At 39.5% G+C, this 12,260-nt stretch overlaps 1 protein-coding gene across 1 annotated transcript in view; it reads left to right on the top strand.

Annotated features, from left to right (window-relative positions):
- Positions 1–12,260, top strand: part of cdh5 (cadherin 5) — a 194,248-nt gene that overhangs the window by 163,886 nt on the left and 18,102 nt on the right. The window contains exons 6-10 of the mRNA XM_083987751.1: positions 3,681–3,785; positions 4,849–4,991; positions 6,031–6,164; positions 7,796–7,905; positions 9,649–9,751. Of these exons, the coding sequence (XP_083843877.1) occupies positions 3,681–3,785; positions 4,849–4,991; positions 6,031–6,164; positions 7,796–7,905; positions 9,649–9,751 (595 nt within the window). The remainder of the gene's footprint in view (positions 1–3,680; positions 3,786–4,848; positions 4,992–6,030; positions 6,165–7,795; positions 7,906–9,648; positions 9,752–12,260) is intronic.

The raw sequence follows: 12,260 nt of genomic DNA, 5'->3' as shown, positions 1-12,260 counted from the left end.
TGATGCTTTCTAGACACTGTGATTCCCCCAAACTGAATAAATACAACACATAGCAACACAAAACACACACACAGAAATAGTAATGTTTCTTCAATCATTTCAGATTTGTCTAAACGGTGATAGGGCGTGAAAAATATGATATAGCTAAACTCTCGTTCGTTACTATTGATCTCATTCAAATTACGTGCTGGTTTTCTACCCGGAAGTAGAATGTAAACAACAAGGCGATTCAGTCTATTAGCAGAATATTTTCTGTTCAATGTTAACACACCAACCACAAAAAACAAGTGAATCATTTATCACTTATTATTTATTACTATTTGCCTTTTTTGCTAGCATGTTGCTAACTATAGTCTCCACATGTTCTCCTTCAGGTCAGTGCAAATCTGATGGTAACTTTCTGAGACCAGATTAGCATCATTGGATTAATAAATCACGTAATCCACCAGATTTAAAAAGTCTGAAAAGCTATTTACACATGTCTGTTATTAAAAGGTTTAGGCAACTCAAACAGAACAGTGTCGGTTGAGTCTCAAACACACATTGCAAACCTGTAACCGCTGGTAACTAGCTTGATTCGCGGCTAATGGCTAAAACGTTAGCATTGACAGCTAGCATGAAGAAAACATCAACTACGGAGGGAAAGTGTGACATTTGACAACAAAACAGGCGAAAAGTAACATAACTTACCAGGTCTGTGCAACACAATGAAGAAAGATCAGATCAATAATGCTAATTTTGTTAGCATTGTTGTTGCTAAATACAACATAAACTTTCCTGCGGTCAAATATATATTTAAACTAGTATTTTAACAATTATTTAGGTTTTAGCTCAGACAGTGGAGGAAATAACTGTTTAACACATCAATATTTTATTAAATTCAACACTTCCATTGTAAAATTTCAACCAGACACTGGTATGAACTCAATAAAACCACCCAACTAAAGAATTCATATCACTCCAGTCCATAAAAAAAATATTGTGATTATTAATTAATACCAATGTTTCTCTCCGCACCGAAAAAAAAAAAAAAGGTTTTTGTTTTTTGTTAAATATTTGTGTAAATGAAGCAGTTACAGTGCACACCTCATGTTCAATAAGCCACGATTTATAAATATCCAGTAGTAAAAAGAGCAGAGGGATTATGGGTAAATGTCAAATCTAATGGAGTCACATTTTCAAAGGTGTTTTTTTTCTTTTTTTGTTCTTTTTTTTTTCTCGCTCTGTCTGCATGGCTGTGAGTTACATCAGAAAATAAAAATTTTACAGCGTCCAGTGTGAGATTGTTAGAATATTTTTTTGATGCATTTTTATTCTTCGAGCAGCAGCAGCAGCTCCTGGTTGGGGAAGATATTGGCAGTTGTAGTAATTTCAGCAGGTTTGTTGCTCTTCAAGATAAAGTATTTAGGACGTCAGAGAGCTGGGGATGTGTTGCTGTAATGAAACCAGCTCTGTACGGTAATAGCTCGTACCCACGCTGACCTGCTATCGAATCGCAGCACAATCTTCCTCCTCTCTCCTCTCTCCTCTTCCACCGTGTGTTTACACGACGTGCACGGTGAATGAATAAAGCCGGCTATCGGCCGCACTGACTGGGGCTGAGCTCTTATTCCTCCTCGCTTAAGCTGTTTACACATGCCTTTGATACCCAGTGTCTGAGTATCCGTGTTTTTGCCGTGAATAATCCAGTTAACAGAATATTCCTGTGCGCCGGTGTGTGTGTGTGTGTGTGTGTGTGTGTGTGTACCTGTGGTGGCCCCATTCACAGATAAAACAGTCCAACCAGGAGAGAGAGAAAAAAAAACATGGAGCTCAACACCGCGGCTATTTCTAATACACAGGCAGGGGAAACCATAATCCCAGCAGGAGCGTGACAGTAAGCGCCGACAGGAAAGAATTAAAGTAGAGGAAGTAAAGTGAAGTAAAGTAAAGCCTGCAGAAGTTCAGTTTACCTCCACCTGAGCTGCGACAAAACACAACTGTGTTTTCTCCACAACTTTGATATGTCTGTTTTATAAGATGAGAAACATTTTTACTGCAAAATCATCCCCAAAACTGAAAATACAGTCTTTAGTTTCTCCTCAGCAAGCAATACTAAAGACATTTTATTCTTTTATTCTACATTCTCACTTGTTTGTGCAATGCTTTTATAAATGAATGAATGAATGTATTTATTTAAAACAGGGACAATGCACAAAAAACATTAATCCTGTAAACCAAGAAGAGATGCTTTGAGCCAGGTTACAGCAACAATTGCTAATTTCCGCCTGTAGTCCCTGGGCAGGTAAAGTGGGAACAGATACAATATTAGGATTAAGATTTATAGTTTTATATTCTTAGTTTTCTTCATATATGCTGCTGAAGCACCTGAATAAAAAGTGTTATGTCAGTAAATCACCACCTTTGACATCTGACAGATGACACACAGCCTTTAATTCCACATGTTTATTATAGATATTCTTTGCATTTTCAAATATCTATTAAATTTCCCCCTCCAGGCATCAAATGTTGAAGAGCATTTACTTTGAGAATAGTCAGTATTTGTGTGAAATTCTCATTTCTGTGAAGCTAAAGACTGCAGCTTTTGTAGAATCCAAAATTCTGAGTGTTTTTTTTGGGGGGGGGAAGAGCCAAATATGATCGAATTGAAACACTTTTGCAGGTGTGAAAATGACAGAAGACAGAAGAGGCGCAATATTGTTGAAGTCTCAGTTTGTTCATAATGTTTTGTTTCATTAACTTTAGAGTTGTTGTTATTTAAAGGTTATTATGCTTTTATTTTACTGGTTTGGACCACTTGAGATCACACGGACTAAAATAAAATGTCACTAAGATGAAAAAACGTCTCTCACAAACTGGTAAATGCAGCGATAAAGGTCTCGAGGTGTTTCCATGCTAAGCTAAAGCGTTCACCATGAGACTTTCTTTCTTTTTTTTTTCTTTTTTTTACCTGTGCTCTTTTTAAATCCAGACTCGGGTCGTCGTGACATTCAGAGCCTTTTCACACCTTCCGCCACCACTTCTCCTGAGCGAGAACACGTGAATGTGTGAATGCACCGAGGACGTTAAAAGTGCAAACTGCACCGCGCTCCACCGGGAGAGGAGCTGTGTGTTAGAAAACACTAATTTTACCTGCAGAGAACGGAGTTAACGAAGGTCGTAGTGAGAAGTTTAAAAAACATTTGTTAATGAGGGAAGGTGCAAAAGAGAAAAAAGTTCACGAGCGTTTTTTAAATAAGTGGTGTAAAAATAGCAAAGCAGCAGCGGCTGCAGCAGCAGACATGGACGGTGTGAACATGAGCTGATGTTAACGAGAGCGAGAAATCATCTGAGAAAGTTTAAAACAAGTAGATAAACAACTCCCACTTTTTGGTTTAATCACTCGTTTAGCGAAATCTAAAGAAAGTTTGCTCACTGCTCATTTTTCAAAGTCAGAAATCGACTATTTAATAAATTCAGATTCTCCAACCTTGTGAAATTAACCTTTTTTAATTGGTTTTCTGTTTGTTCTCTTTACAATATGAATATTTGTTTAAGTTGTCTGAGGCACCATGTTCCTGCTCTGCTCCAACTTAGTAAAATATAATCCTATAGTTTGGAACAATAAATATAATTCAAGCAAAAAAGAATTTGCATGAATCTTTTTGCACTGATTTATTCATTTGTTTTCCTCCCCACAGGCTCTGGACTACGAGACCCAGGCGAGCTACAGCTTCACCCTCGAAGTGCAAGAAAAGCTGGATCCTAAAGCGGGAAACCTTCAACCTGCCATCGGAAAAGCCTTGGTAGATCTCACACACACACACACACACACACACACACACACACACACACACACACACACACACACACACACACACACACACACACACACACACACACACACACACACACACACACACACACACACACACACACACACACACACACAGCTTCCTGCAGGATTGTAAACCAGCTTGAGTCAGTGTGAACACATGCTGAAGATTTTTGACTCAAACGTGCTGCAAATTCAGTCCAACAACGATACAACGTTAAATGGATAGTTCAACATTTTGGCAAATTGGCCCATTTCCAAAATCCCTATAGTCATAGCAGTAGGTTTGTTACCTTTAATTGTCGGTGCAAGCTATTTTTAGAACGGCGGAGCAGAGCCGTGAGCTGTTCAGAGCTACGCTACGGAGGCTCATTATGGGATTTCTTGGTTTCCCTCATCAAACTCATCAAATACACAATCCAACAACTCCACAACACTCTGGTGTTGTGACCTGCACATTCACCACGCTATGAGATAATAACACAACGTTACCAGACAGAGTTGTTGTAGAGGTAAATTCATGCAAAAACACTGCGTGTTGCCTTCAGGGACAGTTTTTCATCAACAGTCTCTGTATTTCCCTCTAAAACAACTCTGTGTGGTAACGTTGTGTTATTATCTCATAGCGTGGTGAATGTGCAGGTCACAACTTGTCCACCAGAGCGTTGTGGAGTTGTTGGATTGTGTATTTGATGAGTCTGATGAGGGAAACCAAGAAATCCCATGAGCCTCCGTAGTGTAGCTCTGAACAGCTCACGGCTCTGCTCCGCCGTTCTAAAAATAGCTTGCACCGATAATTAAAGGTAACAAACCTACTGCTGTGACTATAGGGATTATGGCAATGGGCCAATTTGCCAAAATGTTGAACTATCCCTTTAAGTGATTCTAGCGTCCCAGCAGGTCCATAATTGTTTTTAAGTGCCTCCCCTCCAGAAATACTTGATATTGTGTCGTTGTTGGACTGAATTTGCAGCACATTCATGTAACTGAGCCTTGTTCAATAAAATAAACTGTGTGCGTCTAAACCAAACCAGGTGACCATCAAGGTGCTGGACGTGGACGAGCCGCCGGCGTTCTCCAAACCGTCCTACACCTTCGACGTGGAGGAGGGACGGCTGCCGCACAGCTTCGGAGAAGTCAAAGCGTCAGATCCAGACAGAGCCAACAAGAACATGAGGTAGGAAACTCTTAGGTTAGGTAGGTTTTTAATGCATAAAATTCAATTTGTTTATTGCATCAAGGCTTTTTGAACCTCTATTACAAAACCGAACATTTTAAAAACGCTGTGGTTAAAACAATAATGAGAGTTAAAACTGAAATCATAAGTGCAAAACCAAATTTTTCATGGATAAGGAACCCTAACTACGAAAGAGAAACAAATTGGATGATGAATAATTGTTTTTAGTGTGTTTTACAGCTGATTTAAAGGAATAGTTCAACATTTTGGCCCATTGCCATAATCCTTATAGTTTTAGCAGTAGGTTTGTTAGCTTAAATTGTCGGTGCAAGCTATTTTTTAGAACGGCGGAGCAGAGCCGTGAGCTGCTCAGAGCTACGCTACGGAGGCTCATTATGGGATTTCTTGGTTTCCCTCATCAAACTCATCAAATACACAATCCAACAACTCCACAACGCTCTGGTGGACAAGTTGTGACCTGCACATTCACCACGCTATGAGATAATAACACAACGTTACCACACAGAGTTGTTTTAGAGGGAAATACAGAGACTGTTGATGAAAAACTGTCCCTGAAGGCAACGTGCATCAGCGGTTTTGCATGAATTTCCCTCTAAAACAACTCTGTGTGGTAACGTTGTGTTATTATCTCATAGCGTGGTGAATGTGCAGCTCACAACTTGTCCACCAGAGCGTTGTGGAGTTGTTGGATTGTGTATTTGATGAGTTTGATGAGGGAAACCAAGAAATCCCATAATGAGCCTCCGTAGCGTAGCTCTGAGCAGCTCACGGCTCTGCTCCGCCGTTCTAAAAATAGCTTGCACCGACAATTAAAGGTCACAATCTGCAGAAGTGCTCTTTTATACAGTTTATTGATGTATTTATTCACATATTTATCAATGTCATCATTATAATGTATTGAAAAAAAAGTTTAAATAAGCTAAATAATAAGCATAAATAAGCTTTACTTTCAAACCTGGATTAATTAACTCGTGTCAAACCCAGTTTTGCTGACTCTGACCCCTCTCTGTTGCCGTAGTTACTCCATCTCGGACCCAGACTGTCCGTTCAGCATCGACCACAACAGCGGTCGACTCTTCACCCGGGAGCAGCTGGACCGGGAGGTGAAGCCCCGACACATGTTTCAGGTTAAAGCTCAGGAGAAACCAAGTGGTACGCACAAACACACACACACACACACACACACACACACACTGCATGGGTTTATTAATCCTGTTTCCTTTAAACAATAGATATCTCAGATGAAAAACGAGAAGCGTGTGCTTGATGTGCACACGGGGAGAAGCTCCTCTGGATTTATTGAGGGATGGGAGTGAAACACATTAACAAGGATTTTTATAGATTTAACACGTCGCCAAAAAACACCTGGTCGACCCACACGGGAGGGAGGGAAGAGAAGAGGGAGGAAGGGAGGGGAGAAGGAGAGAAGAGAGGGAGGAGGGCGAGCAGGAAAATCACATTAGTGTCTCTTTGTTCACTCGCAGCTTCCAAACCAAACTCTTGTATTTTTAGCCGAGCGCTGAATGAAACCCAAAGATCTATTTCCGTGTCTTGTCACCACCGTGTTTTAAGGAACAACAATGGTCCCTGAGCTGCAACAAGGTCCTGGATATACAGTACATGTACCGCACTAAAGATAGTTTCAAAAACCTCCTCTTTTAGTCAGAAAGAGAAGAAGGAGAAGAAGGAGAAGAGGAAGAAGAGAAACGACACGTCTTATCTAAAGAGGAGCGTTCAAACGCAGCAGATCAGTGACGCAGACTGAACGTAAAAGCTGCTTTAATGTGACACAAACTGCTCATAAATAGAAATACTTTGAAAGAAAAATAGATTTGAACTGTTTCTCGTCTCGTATATGTTTTAAATGTTCACAATAAAGTTTGTTGTTTTGCTTCAATACTGAGGAGCAATGATAGAAAATCTATAAAATAATTAAAGGGACAACAAGGAGTTTTGGAAAAGCAAAGTGTTTTCACACTACATTTATGAGCCTCCGCACCGTGAAATTCTTTGACCGGCGCAAGACAGACTCATGTTTTCATTCATCAAGAATTAAAGTCAGAGGTTGGAAGACGATCACATACCGTCGTAGTTCCGACCATAAACGGTGATTTGGCGGCGTTATTCTCATGACTCGCCACGAAACCGACAGTAAAGAAATGCTGGTCGGCTCGACCAGCATTTCCACCACCACTAATAATAACAAAATCAGCTGAATCTGAATGAAATGAAATGAAAAATGTATTTTCCAGCTTTATCTCTTGACATAAACCAGATTCATGTCTTTTAACCAGCAAACTGGCTTCAGCCGCCGTTCTTTGTTCAGAGTTTTATTTCTGTCGGGTTCACAGTGTCCACAACTCAAAGCCTGAGGTTAAAGGGGACTACAAGGAGTTTGGGAAAGCAAAGTGTTTTCACACTACATTTCCCATGAGCCTCCGCGCGCACCGTGAAATTCTTGGACCAGCGCAAGACGAACGAAAGCAAAAACATTTTCCAAGAATTTCATTGATCAAGAATGAAAGTCGGAGGTTGGAAGACGATCACATACCGCCGTAGTTCAGACCAACTAGCGAAAGTAGGAAACACTGGGCGAGTCGACCACTAAATAATAATATCAAAATAACGATAGAGACAAAACAATATATTTATCTGAAATGGACCCATTAAGAAGTGGTGACGTAGATTCATCCACATTAACATGAGACTTTTTTATAACGAAATAGAAACTCCTTGTTGTCCCTTTAATACTGATTGATTGATTGATCGTCTCGTGTCTGCAGGTCTGGAGTCGTTTGTCCACGTGACGGTCGTCGTCCAGGACGTTAACGACAACCAGCCCACGCTGGTGGCCGGAGAGGTTTTTGTCTGTGAGAACGACGCCGCGGGAACGGTGAGAAAAAAAACTGTATTTAAATTTTGACCACTTTACATCCTCGTTTGTTCAGGTTTGTGTTGATAACGGAGTGAATTTGACTGTTTGACGCTCTGACTCCACCCTAATGTTAATACAGCAGCTGAACATGATTTATGATATTGAATGAACTGATTCAATTAAACACCAATAGAAATAATGTGTAAATAAAGTTTCTAGTGTTAATTCACAACTTCACACAAAGTCCTTTTATTTAATATTTATAAGCAAAAAAAAACATGAATAAATGTTTTATAATGAAGTTATAAACATGCATAAGGAGCTTTTTCTCATTTCTGTTAATAAAAAATACTCATTATGAACTATTATATTTCCTATAAAGACACATTTCACATTGTTATGATATTAATTTGTCATTTACCTGTTAATTACACTGTTATAAACCAATTATTAAACACTCCTTTAGACTTTGAAGCATTGAATCAAGTTTTATAATCAATCTCTTCATAGATTTTTATAGTAAATATGAATGGAAACCACTTACTTTTTGTTCTAAATGTAAAAAAGGATCTTCAGTCAAACTTTTATAGCGATGCATACTGAGTTTTTATCCCAAGGCGCTCACACACATGCACGAGGTGTCGGCGCTTGTGTGTGTGTTTTCTCCTTCACCTGCAGCAGGAAGTACAGTAGTTTCAGTTTGCAGCAGCAGGAGGCGGTTTAAGGTGTGAAGATTAGAGACGTGTTGATGTGGAGCGCATGACTCAAAGTTTAAACAATGACGTCAACTATAACACTATACTGTACTATAAGACTGTAGACAACTTTATATGGAACCAACATGTGAAGGAAAAGCTTCTTTTACTTGTTATAACGTCATTACTAAACATTTAATACAACATTTTGCTCATAAATACTAAATAAGAAAACTTAATGTGTATTTTTCTCTCTAAAAATGAACAAACATGAACTCATCGTACAGAAATAATGAATCAAAAAGCTCCTCAGATCAGTAGAAACATCAAGATCAATCAGATCAATCAACACAAACACATAACGACAGGTCAGATGTGAGATTCTGTGTCTATTGCAAAACAAATTGGCCTTTAAAGAGACATTAAAGATTTTCAAAATAAAAGTCGGAGAGATTCATAAGATTTCCTGCAGGGTATCCGTGGGGTCTTGAAAAGTATTAAAAGGTGATAAATCAATTTTGGGAAAATTAAGACCCTTAAAAAGTCTTTTCACAACTTCATAATGTCTTAAATTTTGAAGGTATTTTTTCTGAATTAGCTGTCCAAGAGTTTGAGTCCTAAAAAACATTGTGAAAGTGTGTGAATTTATTCATTTTATGCAAAGTGTTGTTTTGTTTTTTTGCCTTTGATTTATTATCCCACAGCCTATTTTGAATTCTGTTGTATCATACAGTAGTGGTCTATAGTCTTTATCACAAACTAAAACTGTTAAGTTAAAAGTGTCACTGATGTAAATGGTTACAGCTTGAAGTGGCGGTGAGGTATTGAAAAATATTGAGAAGGTCTTGAAAAAGTCTTAAAAAGGTTTTAGAATTAGCTTAAAGATTCCTGTACCTGTCCTGAGAACTTCCTGTTTTCAGAGTAAAAGTTGATTTTACTTTTGTATTATTTTTTAGAGGAGGCGACACTTGTTTTCTACTGTTTTGTCTTCATTTGTCGCACCTGTGCTCGCTGACATCATTCCAGCTGTGTGTATCATACTGATGACTTTATTTCCTCCCGTCAGGTGATCGCCTTCCTGATGGCGGACGACGTGGACGAGCAGCCGGCCTCCTTCTCCTTCAGCCTCGCCTCCGAGAGCCTCAACTTCTCCATCAGAGACCACCGCAGTGAGTGGCTTCATTCACTTACTCTACATTTACCTTCTTTTTTTTTTTTTTGACTTGTTGCTCTTGAACGGCGCTCGGAGGCAAAGCCCCGGCCTCAGTCTGCACTTGTTGCTATGCAACAGCTGGAACTGCATTCGGAGCACTCGGCTGCTTTGTGCCTGAAATTTTAAATTATTATTTCAACGTCTCAAAACGAAGCAGGGGGGCGACTGGAGAGCGAGTTTGGACTCACTGATGACACACACACACACACACACACACACACAGTGCTGCTGCTGTGACGCCTTTCACAACAAAACTGCATCAGCAGGAGTGTGGGGCGGAGCAAGAAGAGCAGGTCGCTCCAGAAAAATATGTTGATTTGTCTAATCAGCTGAATCTGAATGAAATGAAATGAAAAATGTATTTTCCAGCTTTATCTTTTGACATAAACCAGATTCATCTTCGTCTTTTAACCGGCAAACTGGCTTCAGCCGCCCGTCTTTGTTCAGAGTTTTATTTCTGTCGGGTTCAGACACAGTGTCCACAACTCAAAACCTGAGGGTTAAAGGGAACTATGAGGAGTGTTTTCACACTACATTTCCCATGATCCTCTGCATGCACGGTGTAATTCTTGGACCGGCGCAAGACAGACGAAAGCGAAAACATTTGCCAAGAATGTTTTTTATTAATCAAGAATGAGAGTCGGAGGTTGGAAGATGATGATGCCAACTAGCGAAACTAGGAAATGCTGGGCGAGTCGACCACTAAATAATAATATCAAAATAACGATAAAGACAAAACAATATACAGTATTTATAGAAAATGGACCCATTAACAAGTGGGTAAAGTAGATTCATCCACATTAATATGAGACTCTTTTATAACCAAATACAAACAAAATTTTAGAAAACTAAAACATGTGGCCCGCCACAAATAGATTTTTCAGCTTTTGGCTCGACCAACGCAATATCGTTCGGTTCATTCATCTCCGCATAACGCTCTTTCTCCGTTATTGGCCTTCACACACACACACACAGAAGCGTGCATGCATGACAGCAGTGCGCGGTAAAAGCGAAACTCATTCGGTCCGATTGCGCCTGCCACAGTCTCCTTGCAAACCTGTGGGAAACACTGAGTTATAAAGAGTAGACAAGGTCGCGCACATCCAGTTTAAAAGGTGCTGGCCTCAAAAATGTAGACAGGAAAGGCAAAAAAGGAGACCGCACACTTCAGCTCCCTTATGTGCAGATTTATTAGCACATCAACAATAGTAACGTTTCGAGCGCACCTCTTCATCAGACTAACTCATACAAATCAGACGCCCCATTTTTGAACCTTCCCCTGAGGGTCACATGATGAGTCACATGGTAAAGGGAATGTATAAATCAGAACACACCTTGTGCAAAATAAAAACATACAAAAAATATATCTGTCAAAACTCAATCATAATTTAAATAGATCAACACACATCAGGCCGACTGGCCGTCATAAAGATCTAATAAATTAGAGGCGCCTCTTAGTAATAGGATGGCTAATTTTCAAAGTCTAATACAAGGTTATCACATTTTTTACATTTTAATCATGTTTAGAGATTTAACATATTTTAGATTTAATCATATTTTAAAGTTCAATTTCCTATAACCTTGAACTAGATAAAGGACCAATCCAACCACTGAGTTATAACAATAATAATAATCAAACAAAATATGCAAAAATGCTCTAATAGAGTCAGCATGGGACATTTTCCATCTTTGCCAAGCAGCAGATTTGTTCTAAATTAAATAAATGAAATCCTGTCCCATATAGACACCCGGGCTGCTATTGGACAGTTTATGGTATTTAGTTTTAGTCTGATTGTGCTGAAAACCGTCGGCCATGTTGGTTTGACTTTACTCGGTGACATCAGATCTTCACACCCTTTTGATTTCTTTTCTGCTTTGAGAGAAAAAAAAATTCAAAGCGGCATCGACGTCGACAGAAAAATGTAGATGTGAATGTAGAAGTTGAGAAACGTCAGCTCAGATAAACAGACTGTGACACGGCGGAACGTCTGCTTTGATCCAGTCGTTGATATTTTAGGTGTTAGAGGAGGAGGTTGTTGGCGCCGCGTTACGTCAGATTTTCTGAAGCTTATTTTGGGCGTTTTTTTTTTTTTTCTTTCTTTCTTTTTTTTCTTTTTCTCCTTCTTCTTCAGCTCGGGACACAAAACGGCACAAAGTAAAACAGTTTTCCAGCGTTTTTGATCATCACATAGACTCATAATAGATGAAAAGCCTCGAGGAAAAGTGTTTCCAACTGTTCTAGTCAAATATTAAAAGTCTGAATAGATGAAAGCCCGAGGTGGTCGCATGAAAGATTCAGGTGGAAGAGAAGAGAAGAGAAGAGAAGAGAAGAGAAGAGAAGAGAAGAGAAGAGAAGAGAAGAGAAGCCGGTTAATTCAAGTGAAATCTGAAACATATCGAGAGGAAGATAAACAGAGGGGGGAGGGGCCGTCCATTTCCTCCTCCTCCTCCTCTCTCACGCCTGG

Source organism: Trachurus trachurus (genome assembly GCF_905171665.1).
Source record: "Trachurus trachurus genome assembly, chromosome: 15".
NCBI lineage: Eukaryota > Metazoa > Chordata > Actinopteri > Carangiformes > Carangidae > Trachurus > Trachurus trachurus.
The sequence above is the reverse complement of the archived record's forward strand: the minus strand, read 5'-3'. Positions and strand labels throughout refer to the sequence as shown.